Source organism: Lissotriton vulgaris, unplaced genomic scaffold, assembly GCF_964263255.1.
Source record: "Lissotriton vulgaris unplaced genomic scaffold, aLisVul1.2 SCAFFOLD_1463, whole genome shotgun sequence".
Taxonomy (NCBI): domain Eukaryota; kingdom Metazoa; phylum Chordata; class Amphibia; order Caudata; family Salamandridae; genus Lissotriton; species Lissotriton vulgaris.
In genome coordinates this window covers 284,784-308,429 of record NW_028247109.1, presented here as the reverse complement: position 1 = coordinate 308,429, position 23,646 = coordinate 284,784, and the positions used below count along the sequence as shown (strand labels likewise).

At 44.9% G+C, this 23,646-nt stretch overlaps 1 protein-coding gene across 1 annotated transcript in view; it reads right to left on the bottom strand.

Moving 5' to 3' along the window:
* Window positions 1-23,646, bottom strand: part of LOC147665634 (small G protein signaling modulator 1-like) — a 518,897-nt gene that overhangs the window by 227,319 nt on the left and 267,932 nt on the right. The window contains exon 7 of the mRNA XM_086949626.1: window positions 7,225-7,388. Within this exon, the coding sequence (XP_086805752.1) occupies window positions 7,225-7,388 (164 nt within the window). The remainder of the gene's footprint in view (window positions 1-7,224; window positions 7,389-23,646) is intronic.

Genomic DNA, 23,646 nt, shown 5'->3' with positions numbered 1-23,646 from the left:
GCTTATACAGTAGCAAGCATGCAGCCACTCCAAGTCGGCTGTCACCATTTTCAATAAGTATATCGGATGAATCAATTACACAGCACTTTAGCCGACAACCAGAGGACCCGGCGGCAATTAAACAAACATGTAGTAGCCATACATTGAATCGCAGGAGAAATAAGGTCTTTTTCTTTTATGTTTTTTATAAAACCAAACAAACCAAGAAACTGGAAAAAAAGAGATAACTGTGGAGGCAAGACACAAAGCTTATACACAAGTGATCCTTCTGGAAAGGGAGTACCGCATACAAGGCTGTTACCCAGCAACAATTGAAATTAAAAGCAATTGGGAAAACAAGGCGGGAGGGGGAAAGGGGGAAGAGAGCAAGCAAGCAATATATGAACAAAAATCAAGACCAGAAGGAACATCATGCTAAGGGGAGTGCAACACCTCCGGTGGAGGCACAAAAGAGGGAGTACAGATCTCTCCACGATATTGGATCCACTGATTCCATACCCTCCCCCACTTCTTGGGCCTGCCCCGAGCGACGTAGACTGTTTTTTCGCGAAACATGCACCAGTCCATGTTTCTGGACCAGGCCGACAGACTGGGTGCCCTCGATGATCGCCACAGTTGTGCAATGTCACGCTTGGCGACCATATTACCCAAGGTGGCCCACTGTGTCTGAGCCACGTTGTAGTCGTTGGGCTCCCACACATTCAGAAGACACCTTCGAGCCTCAGGCAAGATCGAAACACCCGTCACTTCTTCCATAACGCCATGCACACGGTTCCAAAAGGACACCACCGCTGGACATTCCGACAAAATATGTAGGAAAGTACCCACCATTCCACACCCACCCTTACACAAGCCATCCGAAGCATATCCCATACGTAACAATCGAGGGCCCGTCACATACACTCGGTGTAGGATTTTCAATTGCACCAGTCGCAGAAGGGCAGGGATCGCCACCTCCTTCGGGGAGGATATCGCTGCCTGCCAATCCTCATCGTCAAGTTCCAATCCATCGCTGTAAAAGAAGGTCCGCTCGGTCATTTAACAGTTTCTTATATATAAGAGAGATCGTACTATCCGGGACATGGCCGTCGAGCACTCTGTCCTCCAGGGGTGAGGATTCCGGAACAAGAGTGCTGGTCGGGAAGACTGAGCAGATGGCATGTCGGACCTGCAGGTACCGAAAGTATTCTCGATTGCCAAGTTTATATTCAAGTTGCAACTCATCAAAAGTCTTTATTCTGTCTTTCCGCCAAAGGCCCCCCACCTTACTGATACCAATGAGGTCCCATTTCTCAAAGCCCTTGGTAGTCCACAAATTGCCTAACCTCTCGGAAACGTAGAGTGGAGTCGCTCGAGTGATAATGTCCGACCAGCCCATAGCAGCATTAGCGTTGTACCAGATCCACACCGCAACCTTGGTGGGCCCCGTTAACACCGTATCTGACCGTTTAGAATAAAGTGCCCTGTGGTAATCCCCGCCCGGCAGCAGCCATTTATACATAGCAAAAGCCGGGTTAGAAGCTGGACCATACATTGCATGATTAACTGAGCTCAATTGAAAGGCCCAGTAATAGCGCCTGATATCAGGCAACGCTATACCGCCATCGTACCAAGGCAGCGTGAGCTTAGCCAAGGCAATCCGGGGACGTCCAGTCCACAGCAATTTTCTTTGGAGGCTCTCGATCTTGTGGAAGTAGCTGGTAGGTACAAGATCCAGAGTGTTTTGAAGCGCATATAAAAATCTAGGGAGGGACATCATTTTGAAGAGAGCTGCTCTGCCCACCAGGGACAGCGGCAGCCTGCCCCAGGATTTCACATCTGCCTTTAAACGAAGAAGCGGGGGGAGCAAGTTGCGCTGACACCTGATTGCAGGATCACACGAGACATATATACCTAAATACTTGAACCCGGAAGGCGAAATTTGTATTGGGCAATTGTGCGGTACGGGTGGTATATCGTCCGTAAGCGAGTAAACACAGGACTTACCCCAGTTGATCACTAGACCAGAGTTTCTACCAAAGGAACTAAGGACGTCGAACAGCACCCCCAGAGATTTCCGAGGGGAAGTGAGGTAAAGAAGAATGTCGTCCGCATACAGTGAGATGCGGTCTTCAAAGCCGGGGGTCCACCTGATACCCCTGAGTGATGGCTCCCAACGCAACCAAGCGCCCAGGGGCTCCAAAGCCAAGGCAAAGAGCAGCGGAGACAGAGGGCACCCTTGTCGCATACCCCTCCCTAGGACAAAAGAAGCCAATACTCTACCATTAACGACCACCTGGGCCAGGGGCTCTTCATATAGTAGCCGGACCCAACCAATGAATACCGGTCCGAAGTCGAACTTCGCCAAAGCCGCCCATAGGTACGGCCATTCCACTGTGTCAAATGGCATGGTGGCATCCAGAGAAACCAAAATGGCCGGCTCACGTGGCGTCTCCGCCCTCGTCAGCACGCCGTGGAGACGGCGTAAATTCAACGCAGTATTGCGGGTCGGAATAAAGCCAGACTGATCTGGGTGCACCAAGTCTCCAATCACTTTAATCAAACGATTAGCTAACAATTTTGACAGGATCTTGGGTTCCGCATTAAGAAGTGAAATGGGTCTATAGGAGGTACACAACTCACAGGGTTTTCCTTCTTAATGTATTACTACGATAGATGCCAATCTCTGATCACGGGGGAGCAAACCCTTCTCCCTGGACTCTAAGAACATCGAGCGAAGATACAGCGCCATTTTGTTCGGACACAACTTGTACAGCTTGATGGGTATGCCGTTCGGGCCTGTGGCTTTTCCAGAGCGAATGGAGCGAATAGTGAGCGCCACTTAGTCGGTGGAAAAGTCCGCCTCCATACGCTCTCTGTCAGATTCGGACAAGCAAGGCAAAGCGATATCCCTGAGCAAAAGACGCAAGCCCTCCTCCGGCCGGTCTAAGACCGGCGCATACACCGCTCGGAAGTGGCAAGCGAACTCCTCCACGATCTCTAGCGGATCCGTCACACGTACACCATCCACTCGCTCAAAAACCGGCACCACTCGATTCAGTCTCTCTTTCTTGTCAGCCAAGCTATCAACTTCCTCGCCTTGTCGCCCACATCATACAAACGGCCCTGTTGCTCTCGACTCATGGCTTTCGCGGCATTCGTAACCTAGGCTTTATAGTCAGACTGTTTCAGTTGCAAAACATGTACCTTATCACGCGTGGCCCCAGACTCAAGATCTGCCTCCAAAGCTACAATATCAGACTCCAGCTGCTCAACCTCTTTATTGTGGCGTTTCTTAGAACCGGCGATCAGCGACAGCGTCTGACCCCGTATAACAGTTTTAAAGGCTTCCCACAGGGACACCGACGAAGACACCAACCCCACATTTTCGGCAAAGTAATGATCAATGGCCTTAACCACCCCAGCCCTGGTCTCCGGAACACGGAGATGCCAGGGATTGATTGGGGCGACCCGGCCCCCTGTGTCCAGATGGAGATCTATGTGGATCCATAGCGGGAAAAGATCCGAGATGCCTCTAGGCAAATGTCGGACCTCTCTTACCGTTGTTGCTTGGGCTGCAGGCACAAGGATGTAATCAAGTCTAGCCAAGCTCCCATGGGCCCCGGAATGGAAAGTGTATTGAGCCTCCCCAGCGTGACGCATCCGCCAACAATCAACCATACCAAATGTTTCCAAGAAGCCACCCAGGCAGGACTGCGACGGTGTGAGAGCCCTGGGAGGATGACGATCCTCCAAGCCGCTAACAACAGAGTTGAAGTCTCCTCCAACCACCAAGATCCCCTCAGGAAGCCCCAACACCGTTTCCCCAAGTCGACAAACAAGGTGGTCTGTAAACCCGGGGGAACGTATATTGAAAGGACGGTGATCGCCTTCCCCTCCCACCTACCGACAATGGCCGCATACCGTCCCCTATCGTCCAATATTGTATCATCAATCTCCAAGGGAAAGGAACTTCGGACCATAACACCGGCCCCTCTGGAGCCCGAGGTGAACCCCGAGTGTGCAACCAACCGGTAGCCCCTCCGGTTCATAGCATGGAACGTGTTCCCCGCCAAGTGCGTTTCTTGCAATAATACAACATCGGGGGAATGGCGTTTTAAATATTGAAGTACAATCCCCCGTTTTATCTTGTCCCCCAAGCCGTTGACATTCCAACTCAAGACTCTCAACCCCCTGCCCCCCATCCCAAGAGCAGATGCACGGTCCCCCAAACCCCATGAAGGAAACACAGATCAAACTATGCAACAATACGTAGCATCGGAAACAATGCAAACAGAAAGAAAGAACCCTCCCTCCCCCAAAATGCCCCGTACAAACAACCCCCCACCCTGCACCCCTGCGATAATACAAAAAACCACCCCAAGGTGCAGTGTGCCTGTCGCCCTACCCAAGAAAACTAATCTACAGGAAGAAAAGGAAACACCCCAGGAGGAGGAAAAGTCCCAAACTCCCCGCCGCCCCAGGGTTTGTCTGTAAGAGTGTCATTGACCCAAAAAAGATAACGATCCACCGCAACACGGTACGGTGGTTACACACGCCGGTGTCCTTACTCCTCCTGGTCCCGTTGGCTTCCCTCTGCGCCTTTGGAGTGGTCCGCAGTGTCCCGTTGTGTCGATAATGTGTCCAACCAGTCACCGACCACCTCTGGCATATCAAAAAATAGCACACGCTCATTATGTTCGATACGCAAACGGGCGGGGAAGAGCATAGCATACTTCATGCCCAGGTCTCTCAGTCTACGCTTCACCCCAGTAAATCCCAGTCTCTGTTTCTGCACCGATTGAGTAAAGTCGGGGTAGAAGCTGATTGACGCATTCTCAAATTTGGTGGGGCCGCTAGTCCTCGAGGCCTGTAAAATGGCGTTCCTGTCCCTGAAATTGAAGATCCTCGCAATGATGGGTCGTGGCGTAGCCCCCTGTTTGCGTCTTCCGCCCGTAACTCTAAAGGGCACGCTCCACCGCAAAGAAGTTGCTGAGGCCCTTAGGGGCAAGATGGTTTAGGATCAGATCTTCAACGAGGAGGTCCGTCGATTGATCGGCTGAGGACTCCGGAACTCCGACGATGCGAACATTATTGCGCCTAGCACGACTTTCAAAATCCTCAAGCCGGCGGGCAAATTGGTCACTCGAGGTCCGAAGGGTACGGACCTTGGTCTGGAGATCGGAGACGTCGGTGGTGAGACTGGCAGCTTTGATATCCAGCGACTTGACTCTCTCGTTAGTCTTGGCCAAGTCCGCCCTAATCAAGCTAACATCCACAGCCACAGTGTATATTGTTGGCCCATAGATGATTTCATACTCGCAATGGCGCCCATCACGTCTCGAAGAGTCAGCTCCTCCGGTTCGGGGGGGCCACCATCAAAGTCTTCAGGGGTTTTGCCAGTTCCGCTAGGTGAGCCCTTGTTAATGGTGGTTTGAGTAATGCCACGAGTCGTGTTCTTGAGTGACCGCTTGTCGCTGTTGGACTTGCCCGCCGTGGTGGGCTGCGCGCCCCTTGGGGGCTTTTGGGACCTGGTGAAAATGGCTCCCCACGGGGAAAAACAGCGAGAAATCAAAGTGTTGGGTGCCGGTGAAGAGCAATCAAGCGAGTGTGTATATTGGCCAGCTAGATCAAGGGGCAGCCGTCTCCGAGCCGTCTTAGACAGGAAAAACGAAACCGAAAGTAGACCCCGGGTAGTCGTCCCCTTCCATACGCCGTTGTTGTTCAATTACTTTCGGGGTGCTTCGGATGCCCAAGTCCCGGGATGTCTCACGGTGTAGGCCTTCAGGAGGGAGTATTTCAGGTGTCCGGCTTCCGATTCGAATTTTGAAAAAGGCCATTTAGGTCAGGAGAGTCTCAGCTACAATAACCCGTAGTCAGAAACAGGATCCGTGCCAGGATAGATGTTGGAGGCGGCGAGGGTTTCGGGAGCTCACAGCTCACACGACCATCTTGGATGCGCGCTAAGCTCCTCCTGTGGTGGGTTTCTTGAAGGTGAAGTGGGCGCATCTGTGGTCGGTCCAGTGGGGTTCGGTGGTGTGGTTGAAAGAGACGTTGGGGCTATTTATGTGTGTATCTTATATGGCTTAGAAACCCTACAATGCTATTACAGTATTATTTTATAATACTATTCTCACTGTAAGCATTATACTTTACATTCTGCCTAATGATTGTAGCAGTTCACCCCTCTTGCATGAGATAGAAGACTGTTCAATAAACCTTTTATTGAAACACCGTCTCTCTATTTCGGTGCAACTTCTGTAGAAACGAAGCATGCACGATTGACTGAGTAAAATACTTTTCTATTGTTTCAACGACTCTGAAGATATTTTCCAGTCCTAAGGAAACAAAGTTGTCATGTTTATGTGGTTGTCAGAAACTAATCCCTTCTGGTGCGTTTGAGAAAGTTTCTAGTGACCTCTGAGCTAGCTGGCACTCACAATTAAGTTTAATATATTTGATAGAGACCTACTGACCTAAGACCTACGTCATATCTATAGGATATAATATTCCAATGCCTATTGGGAATATAGGAACTACACTACACCAGCAGCACCCAGAACCAACGAGATAGAGTAAGAACAGGGAGAGGGCAGAGACAGGTGAAGATTACATTTGTTGCTGGGCACTCAGATTCCCCATCTTCTGAGTCTCTCTGAGGCAGAGGTAATCTAAGAAGAAGAAAGAGACCTGTAATCAAAACTAAGCTTCAGTCACAGAACAGAGCAAGACTTTTTCTTGCAGAGTCCTCGAAAACATGACAATTTTAAGTGGGTTTCTGCCCCCTAGGGTGAGCGCCTTGCTGTTAGTCATCATGGACACTGTCTTCAGTCCTGGAGTCTTTATTTACCTAATGCATTCGGGTTGTTGTAATCTTGATTTACCTCCGGCTGAACTAATTGGAATAATAAAAATGAAATCAATGATTTGTATGTGAAAAGGACAGGACTAAAAAGTTCACCCTGGTGCAACTCCCGTAACCACCCCATGCCTCTCCCACACCCCACTTGCACACATCTGCGGGGAAAGTCTACTTTTGCATGAGCAGTGTGCTCATCTGCACCACTTCTGCCACAGTTTAAATTAGCAGTGCAGTACGCCTGCTTGCTGACATGTTCTTCCTGCTTCTCTACTCAATTGGTACCCTGCTATAAGAGCTGTTGCGAACACCGGCATACACAATAACAATATGCCTAACTACAAAGAAACATGATAAAGTTGGTGTTACAATGTATATATTCATACCTTTCCTCTTTGTGACCACAAGGGCGGATCCAACTGTCCATGAGGAAGAAGACCGTTTTCCAGGCAAGACAGAAACTGAAGAAGATGTCCACCCCTTGGAAACCGAAGAGGAGGTCTCTGTATTCCATCTTGACTCACTAAAACTACTGTTCCACCACTGTCTACTATCATTAGAAAAAAAAAGAAAAACATTAAGTGTTTTAAAAGGCTACACTTGAAAAATGCATTCAGTTTTACAACATTACTGACGGTTTTTTCTTATATAAATAATGTTGATAAATACAATAGCATTATAAACAGGCATTTAGTAAAAACAAACTCTTTGCAAACTTAAAGCTGACAAAGGCTTGGTCCTTTTCATGCAACAAGTTAGACTTTGTTTATATGTACAAGTTACCTAAAATCATCATCATCAAAATACTTTATTTGATTCTAACAAGCCATAAAAGTTTTCATTAAATCAAATACATTACAATGTACAAGAAAAAAATCATTGAAAGAACGTAAAATTCAAAAGGCAACAATAGTAGGATAACTGACTCAGTATTTGTTTCGAATCTAAAAATGAGGGTAAAAAAACCACTTACCCGATAGTTGCGTCTTTCTTCGCTTCGGGAACAGAACAGGAAGCACCCAGGCTCCTACGACCAATGGCAATGCTGCTATGCAGCGTTGTGATTGGTCTGAGCATCGTGGTTTGTCCAGCAGCCAGGGAATGGGAGCCTGGGCATTTTCTCCACCCAGGCTGTAATGCAGCATGGGTGGAGAACATGCAAAGTGGGCATGAAGTTTGGCAGATCGAAGACAGCCATCCAAACATTTATGCACACTTACAGAGTGTACTCATCACTCCTCCCCCTGATCTGAGAGCAGAGTAGCTCCGCCTCGCAAAGCTGTTGCACCAGGAACAAACACAATTATAATTAAGTGGAGTTATACTTTTATTTTTCCTTTATTTACTGCTAAAAAGCAGTGGGGCAACCCACCTCCAACTTAGCAGAAGAGCAGCCACTGGTTTTAAGGTGAAACCTACCTAGTCAACATAAATGTATGTCTGTCATTCAATATTATCTGCAAGTAAAGTGCGGGCTGTGCTGGAATTCTTGAAGGTACTCCATCGACCCAGTGCATCTATTGGCCATTCGGGGTGAATGAAATTATTGGTAGAAGAGATCTTTGACTCTGCTAGTTGAGATATTAATAAGGCTGCCTGGGTTGGAAAAATATGCTGGGGTGGCCAGCCTAGCAAATCTGACTTTGATAAATTTGACCCATGGGATATCTAAGCAGTTATTCAGAGTCATAATGCCAGCCAGTATCGTTCTACAGAGATGTGCATCTTGGTTTTTCCAAATTATGAGACAGAGTAACAAAGCTGTGGTTTAAAGTGATCTTCTAAAAGGCCCTGCCTGACTTCATCATGGCAGAAAGATACATAAGTAGATTGCTGCACCGCCAGCGACCTTCTTATAAACTTGCTCTCAATTATTTGGAGAGATGCTGTTATTTTAGCCCCATACACCAGCACCTAAAGAATCAACTGACAAAACATTTAATTTTAAAAACACATAGCAGTTATTTTGCTGGCTTGTGCCCCAATCTTTTAGAAAATCTAAAAACAGCGTCATTTGCTCTTTAAAATTGCAAAGCTCTAATATTTAATAAAAACCTTCAGTTGAAATGTACATCAACTGGCAACCCCAGGTACGTAAAATGAGGAGTTTTCCTAATTTCTTTACCCCCAAGCTGAGATAACGAAAGTATGTCTATCTGTTTGTCCTTTATGCATTTGTGTTATATCCTTCATTCCATGTTTTTCCCTTTTAAATATGTTTCCCTTTTATGCACATTGTTTTCCTTTAATTATGGCACATGCCTTACAGTTGTGTATGACATCACTCAGAACTGTGTTGAAACCATTCTGTTTATGAACCTGGCTGTATGAAGTACTGTGCTCCAGAAGATTAAACCTCTTTTAATTTATCTTGGATTTGCCTCCTCCTTGTTTGGAATTTAATATTTACTACACCATTCATCCGATCGCCATGAAACTTTTGGAAGTTGAGTACACTACCGCAAAGGTTTCTGTCAATTTTTTTTTTTTTAATCGGCCCCCCGGGGCCCTCATACTCTTTCGAATACTGAAATAGACAGCGAATTTGCGAGCATCGTCGACAGTTATGACCCACAAATGGAAATCGATTGGTCAATCTAAATCAGAAGCACGAAAGAAAAAGGCATTACGAGCTTCAGAAACAGACGAGCACCGGGAAGCAACATTAGAAGCTGTTTGAATACAAACTGCTCAAGCCCGTAATTCTCAAACAAACGAGCATCAAGATTGGAAGCCGATCGAGTACGCACTGCTCAAGCCCGTTCTTCTCAAAAGAACAAGCAACGAGAATCAAGATTGGAAACAGATCGATTACGCACTGCTCAAGCCCGCTCGAATGAAACAGGAGAGCAACCAGAATCAAGATTGGAAAACGATCTGTTATGCACTGCTAAAGCCCGTTCGAATGAAACAGGAGAGCAACCAGAATAAAGATTGGAAGCCAATCGAGGACGCATTGCTCAAGCCACACTTAGAAAGGTTTTCAAAAATAAAATGAATAAGTTTCAATAACAATGACACAATGTAAATTTAACGTTATCATAACGAAGTGTCTACGAAACAATTAAAGGCATGAAACAAAGACTGGAGGCCATTGCTGTTCTCACTATGAGGACTGCATCATCCGCTTAAAGTAACACAGGGACTTGGCGTGAATTAGCCCTCAGAATGTCTTTCCCTACTTTGTACAAGTGATCTCCAAGGCCAAAGATGTAAATTTAAAAAAGGAACGGTGCCAATACACATCCTTGTCTAACCCCAGCAACAGAGGGGAACTCTTCTGTTAAATGCACATTCCTGCTGTATCAACTTCTAGCTGTGGTGTGCGTGTTGAGCCTACAGAGCAGAGTAATAAATGCACTATCAGTACCCAATTTTTTCATTATTAATGATAGTTTAGATCGTTCCACTGTCCCAAAGGCACATGGTGTCCATAAAGGCTAGGAAGATACAGCGTTTTTTTTGCTTTTGTATATTTTTAACTACAAGAGATGCATCCAGGGACTGTTCAATGGTTCTTAGGCCCGGGCAAAACCCGAACTGGAGTTCAGAAAGCTCCTGGATCTCAGATCCCCAAAGTTCCAATTTAGCCAGGATTACCCTATCTAGGATCTTTACGGTGCTGTCTAGCAGGGAGATTGTGTGGTAACAGTGGTGCTGACTTGTTCCCTGTTTTGAAGATGGGGACGACAATAGGTTTCTGCCATGTCTTAACTAGGGGGGATACCATTGAACACCTTATGACATTGGTTATTTGTGGAGCCCAAAACTGTGAAGAGATTTAAAAAGATCTGTTGGAATTCTATCAGGTCCTAGGGCATTCTCTGAGGGATTGCACTAAATAGCTAGGATGACATCTGACACCTCAATTGACCTACTCAAAGCTATAGCTGCATTCAGATCACAAAGGGCTGCAAGATCTGCGACCATATTAACAGTCTGGGCGTTTGAGCCAAATATTTCAGAAAAATTGTCTACCCAATCTTGGCTGACAATGGTCTCTACTTTTGGCATTTCATCTCCCATCAAGTTTGGGTAGTTATTGATCTGCCAGAGGGCTCGCGGGTCTCTCAGGGTGCTTGTGGTCCTTAGATCTTACCAGGCCGTCTCCCTTATTTCAATCTTCCTTTTCCGATCACTTCTTTGTAGGCTTTTCTAGCCATTGCTACTCATGCCTGATTTTGTGGATGTTTGCTAAGAGTGAGCTTTAGAGATTTATGGGCCTTGGAGCAGACGCTGTTAGACTACCTAGGGTTGTTACTAGTTTTTGTGATGCTTTCAGTTAGTCTTGCTGCCATATAATTGTTTAGAGAGGTATAGGCCTGATGACATTAGCCAGATTTGGGTAATCTTGCAGAACAATCTCAATTTGTACTTTATCATTTTCTAAAAGCTCTCTAAGAAAAACGTCCTTGTCAATTTTCTCCCACTTAATATTCACACCCTTATTCTTACTATAGTCTACCCTGTGAGGTGTGTTTTATGAGTGTTTCTACCCAGGTCTAAATAAAAAACCATTGTTAGAAGAACATGATCACTTACACAGCTGTTCAAGACGTTACATCCTTTGAGAATCAGTAAAAGCTCTTTGGAGAATAATGTGTGGTCAAGAATGGAATTTGAGCCTGACTCTACATACATTGGAATTTGCAAAGGGCTTACTTTGCCAAAGTCTCGAGCAAGTATCATGTTATTAGCAAGAGCCACTCTATTCAAAGCATCCCATATAGGGTGTACTTAAAGTGTGTGAAGGGTTGTTCAAGCTCATCACAAATACCACACGATGCCGTGACTCTAGGGTTGCATGTTTGGATGTTAAAGTCTTTTATCCAAATGGTTAAAAATCCCTTCCCAAGGTCATTTTGTGCTTTATGTAGGATATCCTCCAACCCATCCAAAACCTTAGTCACAGCTGACTCAAATATATTGGAAGAAAAATTAACTAATAAAAAATCAAAAGATTCTGCAAAATGTTTAAAAGTATATGGTAATACAGTGTAAAAGTAGCTTCTGGTACATTAATGCCCACCAGAGGCATGGATATAAAAGTAGCCAAGTCTACTTTCGCCTGGCCTGACTTCAAGGGGGTACCTGGGAACATAAGTTATATATCCATCTATATGGGGCAAGTCAAATAGCCAAGTCTCTTAACAGCAGATTATTAAATATTGTCCCACAATCCTTAACCAGACTGTATTCCCTAGCTTGGAGCGTAATTCCTCCAAAATCCATAAAATTAAGCTTAGAGTCTTACCTGACATTTATGGGATTAGTTCACTGTTGGGTGGGGGTGAAAGGGATTGTGAGTTCACTGCGTTCTTCTGTACTATCCCCATACTATGGTAGTCAATCAGGTTGATCAGTGATGGCGGAACATAAAATCTTTTGGAAAGGGGTAAGATATTTTGCGGTTGGTTGATTGCAACTTTACTTTTAAACTGGACTGCAGGACATTGTTATGGGTGCCGAGTGACTGGGAAATTCCCGGGCGATAGGAGAATTCAAGTGGTTGAACTTTAAAGCCCTCTAGAGAAGTAGCAATTTGGGAACGGCAATGTAACAGAGCCCAAACTAAAACTTGTCTCCTTTGCCAGTGGGCCAACCCAAGCTTCTCTCCTTGCAGTTCTATTTCATTTTGATAAGTCATTAGACTAACCAGAGTGTTTCCTCAAACAGTATGAGACTTTGTTCAATAGATAGATATGGGATTCAGTGTGCGAGTGCTGTACATTGGGCACATTCTCCAGAACTATTGCGTAGAGCATACACTCAGGGGAATATAGGGTTGAACATCCTGTACCTCGCTTTAACACATTTTGTGTTACGAAATCTCCCTATTGTTAGTATCCTGCAATTTCAGTGCAACCTGGTTCCTTTAGAGCTAAAAATGAGGTTGTGTTACTCTATCACACGGAGGCACACACAGGCTTGTACCTTACTCTCTCTGTCGCTCAGGATGAGTTAAGTTTATTAAGTTAGTCGTTTGCGCTTGGGTACTCGGGCCACCTAGGACCTTTCCATGTCTCTACAAGAGAGCCATTCTGTCAACGAGTTTCTCCTGGGCTGACTGGATGGTTTCAAGCTGCCTCTCCAGGGAGGCTAATTTTGTTATAACAAGAGAGCAAGATTGAGATATGTTCATAAAATTATTTCCCAATTGGTCAAATCGGACTGAGCAATATGAAACATTATTTTAAAATAAGTCTCAACTGTAGCAGCCTCTTTCACAGGTTTCTTCCCCGCATCACTCTTACCACTTGGATCTAGGTTTTGTAAAGTAAGGGGATTGGGTACTGAGGTGGTGGAGTTGGGAGAGGCTTCTTTAACTATTTCTTGCCTGTTTCTCTAAGACTGTGGCCTGTCAAAGTGAGATATTATTTCCAGTCTAGTCAGTACTTGCGGGTCTTGAGCTACACATTGACAGCGACGGCAGAATGCAAGGGGGATACTCTTAGAAATGGATAAGAGCTACTCAGTATTTAGGTCATCTGGGGGGGGGGGGGTCTCACAAAGAGGCTCCTTCAGCTTAAGTTCAGTTAAGTCACAGTAAGGGCCTTTGGTTCAGAAAGCCTAGTTTTCTTCAGAGAAGAGTCCATTCCAAGCAGTCAATCTCCATTTCAATAGCCCCTATAACAGATGATAAGTAAGATGTAATGGATTTAGATGCAATCTCCACCTTTTTTTGTGCAGGCAAAGAGGTGGCTTCCCTTCAGCTTCCACATCCTTGAAATAAAAGTTAAGTACAAGCTGATTACCAGTTAGTTACTTTGGTAGAGTTGTTAGGGGTACTCCCCTATGGGTTCAGAGTTGTGCTGCTGGAGATTTGGAATGCCTGGCCAAGAGACCAGGCCCAGTCCAGCCTCCTCTAGGCTCTGACGGATGCAGACGAGCCCGCTCTTGGCCCAGCCTTCTCCCGGGAACACGCCGAGGCACGCAAGTCCAGCAAGTGTATCACTGTGGGCAGGCAACCGACTTATTCAACTTGCGCGGCAGGACTTGCCTCATGCTTTTGAGGGTGTCACCCTCTGGCCCCGGCTCTCCTCTCAGGTGTCTGGGAGACGAAATACCACCCAACACAGAGTCCAGCAAATGTATCACTGCGGGCAGGGAACTGGCGTACCCAACCCCTAAATTGTGGGCTATGTGGTACAGGCCAGTTATGACTCTTTGAATAACCCCACTCTATGTGAGTTAGGTGATTTAAGGTTCTTGCTGGTATATAGACATTAATTCGGTATATGGTTGGATTCTTGCTAATGGGAACATTTTCATGGTATATAGTACTCAAAATGTATTTGTTCACTTCACCAGCAGCTAATTTATAGCATTAAGGCATATTTCATTTGATCCTGCCCTTTCAGGTGGTTTCTGGCCCCACCTGTTTTATTCTTGGTTGAAGCTTTTTTGATTGAGGTTTTTGTAAATGGTAGCACAGATAACCGTGCAATAGTTCATTTAAACACATTGTGAGGCTCCTATGAAATACATTAATTATCACTATTATCTGTGAAATGGCCTACTATCCACCTCAGAATTTCACCAGGAGCCTTGTTTCACTCTTGATCAACAAGTGTCCTGATGCGCCTGGTAATTATCACACTCCAGCCCCATTAACTTGCAGTATGAGTGTTATGATAGACACCATACACCACGAAAATCATTCACACGATTTAAAAATGATAATAATAATGTAATTATCAATAACAGAATTGACCATTTTTTATTAGCTATTACGTTGCTACCCCGTGTTGGGCTAGTACACCTCCGAGCACTGCACAAATGACTGCAAGAGTCTATTTCATTTGACAATTTAATCAAAGGTAAAGCATCAGAAGTTCATTATTGGTTCAGCATTCCATTAATTTCATGGCTTTTGCTTGAGTTTTCACATAAGTCTTTCTCAAGTTCAAACATCCAATACAAGAAGATAGTAATAATTAGATGTCCCAATGCATTTCGGGCTCTATTGTGGCCCTTCGTCAGGGGGTACTCTACAAAGAAAAAGGAGGATGCTATGAGCTGAGGTTAAGAGTAACCCCTGACGAAGGGCCACAATAGAGCTCAAAATGCATTGGGACATCTAAATATTACTATCTTCTTGTATTGGATGTTTGAACTTGAGAAAGACTTATGTGAAAATTCAAGCAAAAGCCATGAAATTAATGGAGTGCTGAACCAATAATGAACTTCTGATGCTTTACCTTTGATTAAATTGTCAAATGAAATAGACTCTTGCAGTCATTTGTGCAGTGCTCGGAGGTGTACTAGCCCAACACGGGGTAGCAACGTACTAGACTTTGTACCATATACGCTGTGTGGACACGGCAGCGATTCCACCAGAGCACGCCACAGACCATTAATTGGGAGAAACTAGATTGCTAAGCAGTGCCAGCCCAAATCATTTTCTTTGTCAGTCATTTTTTATTAGCAACATTAGTAAATCATAAAAAGGGACATATGTTCCAATTCTCCAATGGACTGCATTTCTTTCATCCGTCAGATAAAATCATTGACACCCCGCATAACAAATACAGAGAATGCCTTATAAAAGCATTTACAATTGTATATTTTATTTATATAGCACTTACTATACCTGACAAGGCGTAAAAGCTCTTTGTGGCGAGTAGCACGCTACTCTGGAACCCAAGATTAGGCTTTAATTGTTAGTAGATTAGTAATAAGTTTATTTTTCTTTTTATCTTGTGTATTAGTTGTGTTAGGTTTGTGCTTTTGATTTCTTGTGTATTTAATAGAGTTTAGAGGAGGGAGAGAATGATGGAAATGGATTTGAAAGTGGAAGTAGTAAGTTGTTTTTGTAAGTAGTGGTCATGTGTGTCTAATAGTTGGGAGACATGGCTAAACAAGCATTGGCAAGGCCAATAGGTCTTGCCTTTGGAACCTTCCAAGTGTTTAGCCATGCAACACGTTATCCTGGTTGCGGTGCCACTAGGGATTGTAGAGCTATTCAATTACTACACAGTGAGTCATGCAGTGTCATTCACGAATACATGCTTGCCTCAGGAAATATTTATGGACCCATTTTAAGGCTTTTTAACACACAGACAGAAAGACAAGTACCTTGATAAAAGTCAACGGCACTATAATATTCTGTGTGCAACTGCATCACTGGAGTATTGAACAGCCTTTGAAAAAAATCAGTGAAGTACTTTCCAAAAGCAGAGACTTCACATTCCTCCTCCCTCAGGCCTCTGTTGATCAGGCGCCCTTCTCTATAGTTTTCCATTCAAAACACTGCTTGCACCATCCATTTACTAGCAAGCCCCATGCCCCGACCTCTGTCCCAGCCCCCTGGATATAACAGCCCTGGACATAGCAACAACAACAAAATTCACCCAGTTGCCAAGAATTGGGGAAATAATGAATAAACTAGGACTGTGTCAGCATCACATAGGGCCTGATGTAGGTCACCAAATACCGGTCGGTAACGGCCGAATTCGGCCGTTACCAACCGGTATTTGGTGATTGAGATGTAGCGGTCATTATTTTACAGAAAAGGTAAATTTACAGAATCGGTAAATTGACTGATTCTGTAAAATACCGAATCGGTAATTTTACCGATTCGGTAAATCCCAGATGTAGGTAGCACTGTTTACAGTGCCACAGGCCTTCAGAATTCGGTATTTTACCAGCCAATACAATTGGGTGGTAAAATACCGAATTCAGGTGTACATGCACATCTGTGCATGTACACCTGTGCCATGTGACACAAATACATGCCCTTAGGGCATGTATGTGTGCCACTTGGAACACAAGCCTGGAATTGGGGTGCTACAGGGTGTCAAAGTGACACCCCGTTCACCCTTGCAGGATTCGGTATCCGAATCAGTATTTCCCATTGATTCTTATGGGCTTCAAGGGCCATAGGAATCAATAGGAAATACCGATTCGGTATTTACCGAATCGGTAAATACCGAATCTTACAGATTCGGTAATTCTAAAATAAGAATTACCTACATCTGCCCCCTTCCTATTTACTTACTCTTAAATACCGAATCGGTATGATTCGGTATTTAAGAGTAAGTAAATAGGAATTACCTACATCGGGCCCTTAATCTACCTGCACCTAAAACCCAAAAAATTAACCTGACCTTGTGTAATGTACCTGTCGCTTTTGTAAAGGGCTTCAATACCTTTTGGTCAGTCAATACCTTTGGGTCGGTCAAGTTCGCACTCTATAAAAATGCCCCCCAAAATGAATCTGACATTGTGCAATGTAACTAGCTCTTGTGTAAAGCACTCCAACACATATGGGTTGCTTGAGTTCACATATAAACAAGCGTCAGAGAAAATACAACAGAAGATGTCCAAGCCTTGCCCTTAACTGTGCTGCAAGGTTGGGCTGCTGAAGGTCCGATGACCGAGGCTCGCTAAAGCAAAAAGAAGCAAAACAGGAGGGGTTTGGAGGAAATCCTTGCACTTTGAAGCCAGAGAAAATGAAAAAGACGATTTTGAAAACAGCGTCTGAAGCATCTGACATTGCATCTCGGTATTTGAAGGGGATGGGGAGATTTAGTCATGGACGTAGAATATGAGCCACCGAAGACGGCAAACAGTGGCACGAGCAGGAGTCAAAGAAAACCATTGTCCCACAATGAATACAAACATTGAAGTGTAATGTTAACAGTAATTGGACGGTGCTCTGTGGCAGTAAATCAAACTCAAAAAGAATTAATCACTAGCAAGACAGCATTTTTGAACGACAATCGAAGGGACGAATAAAAAGGCAATGTGCGGGCTGGAAGCCTACAGAGTGTTCAGTTCAGTTTTGCTTTATTCGATTTTGGATTAAAATCATAAAAGCATACAGTTAAAAAACAAACATGAATCGTACATACAATAGCACAAAGTATCTACAAGTATAAAAGACATTGGTTTAAAAAACATAAAAACATTTGCCCTCCAGTGGGGATACTTTCCTTTAGAATTGCATATTTTCATACGATAGGGATTCATAGTGCTACCCTTACATCATGTTCACCCTTAGTAGGAGCAAGTTAATAAAGAGTTCAATTTTTATATGTTGTAAACTGGTGCAAAGCGGTTAGGAGCAGAAGAGCAACAATTATACGAAGCATAAGATCATCTACCCATCATGTAATTAAAATTGTACCCTACCTCTGGTCTTAAGGAGGGTATGTATGGCGCTCTGGGGTAAAAATCATGTAAATCCCAGATCGATATTGGGCCATCATCTTCTTGGGGCTGCCTGGTTCGTAGGTACGGGGCAAGGTGTCTAAACCTAAATTTTACCAACACTAGATCACAAAGAATATCTTTTGGGAGGGAGCCTAACCAGCCCACCCTTCTTACACACATTATTGTTCCATCCAGATCGGGTGGCAGGGGTCTGTTTTTTGATAGCCAGAAGGTTACTTTGTTTAGTAGATCGTGTTGTCTTTCGGGTTTCCCGTGTGTGAGTGTTGTTACTCCTGAAAGAACACACACGTATGGGGCGGCCTCAGGTGGAAGGTGTATGGAAGGTACTTTATTATTCTCTACTCTAGAAAAAATATGCTGTGGTAGTTCCGATTTAGGAGCAGTCTTAAGGGTTATTTTATTAGGGGCTAGTTGTAGAGTTTTAGAATTGTTGCATAGTGTAGGTTGCGTTGGCACCCTGGGGGCAACAGGAGATTGATGTCGATTAGTTATTTCGGTGGCTTTAGCGGGAATTAAATCAATCTCTCTATTTCCATCAGCTTATTCTCCAGGATATTTATTTTCTCCAACAATGGGGCTATAAGAGATTTGAGCAGTGGTTCAATCAGAGATGTTAGAGCAAATTGAAGAGGGGGTGCTAGACTATCTAGTTCTTCTGCAGCCCCTGGGATTGAGGGGGAGTTAGTGACGGTCAATGGAGGGCTAGAGTGTGATTTTTGTACCTTTAGGTCGATCCCATTATATTGAACCTTGTCACATTTGCGTTTAACGTGTGATGTCTGAGTGAGCGCTTCGCTTGAATTATTAATTTTTGTATGTAATGGGGTGGATTCCTGTGCAAGTTCATTGTAAAGCAAAGTACTAAAGCTTTTAGCCGTAGAGGGAGAAGCACTATCTAGTATAGGTCTCAAATCTGCTGGGACATACTTGGTTTGACAGAGATTGTTTAGTTCCGCTAACAGTGAGTAACTTTGCAGAATACCGGATGTTTCTGAGGGAGATTGTTCACTGGGGGTGCTAGCTATGACCTGGCAATAGTCGTTCCCATCTGTATCACTGGGTATAGGCCGTGGTGTACTGATTAAATGGTGATCTTGTGTACGATTGCGCGAACCCCTGTGGTTGACAGGTTTTTTTGGGTACCCCTTTCTGAGTCATGGTTCCGTTCAATTGGATAGGGGTAATACGTGACATCAACACAAAGGCAAAGGTTTAATGTTTACAGCTACGTGTCCATTAAATGTCAGCAAGTATAGGATAGTTCAACTCTCATTACCTCCTATGGTACGGAATTCAAAGGGGGGTGGCCCGGCCCGTCCCGTCCTCCTCGGTCCTCTGAGGGCCACAGAGGGCCCGCCCTTTGCCCGGGCTTCTCCCGGGGCTTCCCGCGTGCGTCCTCGCGGGACGAGGGGCGACACAGACCTTTATGCGCCTCCTGCCGCGGCTTGATGAACGTGGCGGCAGCGTCTCCTGGAGCTGGACTACAGGGCTGCTGGGAAGTGTAGTTCCGGGCCGGCGGAGCAAGCCCGGCCGGCGGAGACGTCAGAGGGAAGGGTGCTGGCGTGTTCTCAACTGAGCAAAGCCCGGCCAAACACAGTCTCCCCCAAAACAGCAGCACCTTCGCCAGTTATTAGTGCTCTCCCCAGAAGAGGGGACTTAAAAAGTCTCAGAGATCTTCCAACATCCCTCAATAGGACTTCAATAAAGTGTTTCTCCTCCTGGCAAGAGCAGGTGCTCAATGCTTATGTCTGTGCTACTGATATTCTCTGCCCCCCCCTCTACAGAGCCTGATAGGACTTTTTTCCAATGGAGACACGATAAGCGTAAATTCGGCGTAGCAGTGGCGAGGACAGCAAAAGCAAGCAAAGATCTGGTACTAACATTAAGGCAATTGTGGCAATTTGTGGCAGTAGCAACGAGCACGCACGGTCTCCCAGCTTGATCCTGGTGCTGGCGTTGGCATGGTGCACGCGAGACACGAGCAGCAGCAGCTGGCCGGTGCTTCACCTCCACTCTCCAGCGTCAGAACAAACCTTCGTTCCGTTCCGAAAATCGGCCGAAAATCAGCCGCGAGATGGGAGGTACAAGGGAGAGGTAGCAGTAGAGCCGTCAATAAAGAACCAGCGGCAGAGCTCTGGGTCAGAAATTAGCAGAGCAGAGATGAATCACGTTGCTCTGAATCAGCGAGCACAGCGAGCGATGTGCAGCGTTGTGTATCGGGCGGCCATTAGCGGGCGGGGCGGAGCCTACAGAGTGAATACAGTATGTTTTGAAGAGACAGCGCATGCCGACCGAAAAAGTAGGAGGAAGTTTGAAATGGATATTTGGGAGTTCATAGTAGGCAGAAAGGTTTGGAATGAGTCAGAGAGAGGAGGGATGGGACACAATTTAAAGGGAGTATTTGTTATAACAAAGCGGAAATTAAGTTATACGTACATACATACACAAGACTATTGGTACAAGTTGTAGCAGCTGGAGTAAACCTCTCTATATAAATGCCCATGTGTACATAGATGCAAAAAGAACAATTGATGTACAGAATGCAGAACAATGTAATACATTCGTCTCAGTAGAGAGATCTGGGCCTATATACATCGTTTTTTTGCTCACCATTCTATTCCAGTTTGGACCCAGCCATATGCAAATCAGTCTTGACACTGCGCCCAATGGGAACATTCCAGCCCGAACTGCCAGACCACCTCCTCCCTGGACTGGAAACAAGCCTCCTAGGACCTGTTTCGGGTTTTCAGCCCTCATCAGCAAGGATAGCTTGACTCCTTTGGCATGAAGAGCACGGGACCCACGTATGGGCATTACCGTCCCACTTTGGGTGACGAATGCAAAAAGAACAATTGATGGACAGATTGCAGAACAATGTCATAATTCACCCCAGTACAGAGATCTGGGCCTATATCCATCGTATTTTTGCTCTCCATGTCATTCCAATTTGGACCCAGCCATATGCCAATCAGTCTTGACCCTGTGCCCATTGGAAACAGTCCAGCCCAAACTGACAGGCCAGGTGCTCCCTGGACTTGAAACAAGCATCCTAGGACCAGTGGCAAAGTAAGCTAAAGAACGATGATGGATTCAACCCAGATCTGTGACTGGGGGTAAGTGTCTGAAAATGTCAGCGCTCCCTACATCATCTCCTTGTATTTGCTTTGTTCGTCCTATGCTCAGATGTGGGTCACTTGCTCACTTTGCCACTGGATTCAAGCTAGCCTGGCTGATAAGGACTGTTAGCCTGAAACCGGTCCCAGGATGCTTATTTCCGGTCCAGGGAAGACATGGCTTGGCAGTTCGGGCTGGACGTGTTCCTATGAGGCACAGCGTCAAGACTGATCTACATATAGCTGTGTCTGAACTGGGAGGGAGAAGTGAGCTAAAGAACGATGATGGATTCATCCCAGATCTGTGACTGGGGGTGAGTGTCTGAAAAGTTCCGGCGCTCCGTCCATCATCTCCTTGTATTTGCTTCATATGTACATAGAAGCAGCAATATTTACATGTCTGAAATGCACATTTTTATTTTAGTGAAGTATGCATTTTTTTTGTCTCTCATAACATGAAGTAACCTATACACATACATACAATGAAGAAGGCATTAACCCTTCTATATCTGCACCTGTAAGTAATAAAGAGGCACCAATTTTGGCATGGTCTCATATACACATGTATCTTATAGTATAATATATATTTTGCCCTTTATATAAATGTATCTGCCTATAACAGGAAGCATAGTTCAATGTACAATGACACATGCATACCGACAATCTCATCTCTGTACAGTGAGAAGCATAGCATAGTCTGTTATGTCTACACATACTGTTTCTGGTACACTGTTGGGTTGAGAGTATGGTCATCATGCGGGGAAAAGACAACTAAGGTTCTGAAGTTGAGATGGTTATTTTTGAGGGTAGTGGATTCCACAGTTTGGCAGCTTGAACAGAGAAAGATGTTCCACCCATCTTTTTGTCTTATATGTAGGAATTTTGAGGCGGGGGCCATTCTCAGGCATAGGTTCCTTTGTTGTATATATTTGCTGATTTTCTTTCAGATGAAGAGTGGTCCTTTGCCATGTATTGCTTTGTACATAGCAGCTTGAAAGTGAACCTTTTGGCAACTGGTAACCAGCGTAGGGTCCTCAAGGCAGGGGAGATGTGCGCTTGTGGCTTTACATATAGGAGGAGTTTAGAGGCAGCTTTCTGAATTCTCTGTAATCTTCTCATAGTTGACAAAGGTGAGCGATGATACAGTGAATACCACCAACCAGGATAGCAATGGGTCAAACAACAAACTATCTACAAACTATCTGTGTGTCTATAGGGTACAACCGTGAAATCCACTGAGAGTATTTCGTGGTGAGTAAATTATTCCCATCAGATTACCGACCTGTACCACCCTACATCATTTGGGATCCTTCACCATGAAGGAGAGTGGTTTTACCCACAGTAGATTTGGCAGGTCGTAGCCTCATCTAATGGATATGCCTCAAATGTGAGTGTGGCGTACTATAGTATCAGGAGGTAATCTGACTAGCAGTGCTAAATGTGATAAATTAATATGTGCTAAATGTGAAAAAATCTTAAAATTGGGTAGTAGAGGTGGAAATAAGAACAATTTTAATGAGATCCTATCCACTCCCAAGATAAAACCAGTGCATACTAGTGTAAACAAATAACTACTGGAAAAGATGTTTGGTCGACATGTTTCTGCAGTAAAGGCGCAGCCAGATGGTCTCCTACTGCTTCCTCAGGACCTTGACTTATGCTACTGCTTAGTGTAAATAAAATAAGTGAAAGTGTTGAAAAGGATATAAGGAGATAAATTATATCACCTGAGATTCGCCTGTTGTGATGGTCCAAGTGTCACCCAATGTCAACAAACAAATATATAGAAAGACACACAGAAAAATAGATAGTGAAAATACATCCAAAACATATGTATTACATTTTATTGCCAACTCATTTTGCTGGTCACTGGTTCTATTAAAGTAGCCCATTAGATGCCATGTTACTGTTTAGGCGAAAAATTGTAGTTTTCACTCACCGAATTTTTAGGGAATGCACGCCCCACCTCACCTGGCTACAGCGCAGGTAAAACGGAGCACCGCTCTATTGGAGGGAAGAGGAGGAAAGTAAGGGAAGGACTTATATGCTGCAGTGTTTATATTAGACGAAAGCCCAGTCTATCGGGGTCGTTATATGTTGCTCAAACACTCGGTGTACAACACCGTGTTTTCTATCATTAATACGACTCCCCAAACGGGCATTGACGTTTTCGTCACAAATTAGATATGGAGTGGCGCCCAAAGATGATCATGGCGCCGTTTATTGTTGTTCGCTTACAAGCCCAGGTTTCAAAGAATGGGATGCATAGTCGAAATCAGACAATTTACGCGTTACACTCAACGGGACACACTGGTAATGTGCAAGGACTGTTAGGTAGGTCTTTCGTCTAAGACAGAGTAAGTAAAGTCAAATACTCGATTTACGCGTTAAATGCCCGTGTTCAAGCTTGGCGCTTACCTGTCCGTCGGTACCCCGGACGTCCGTCTAGGCTGTCTGTGGGGAGATACCTGACTCTACAGGAAGCCGCCATTAGTATCTGCCACCACGTGATTCCTG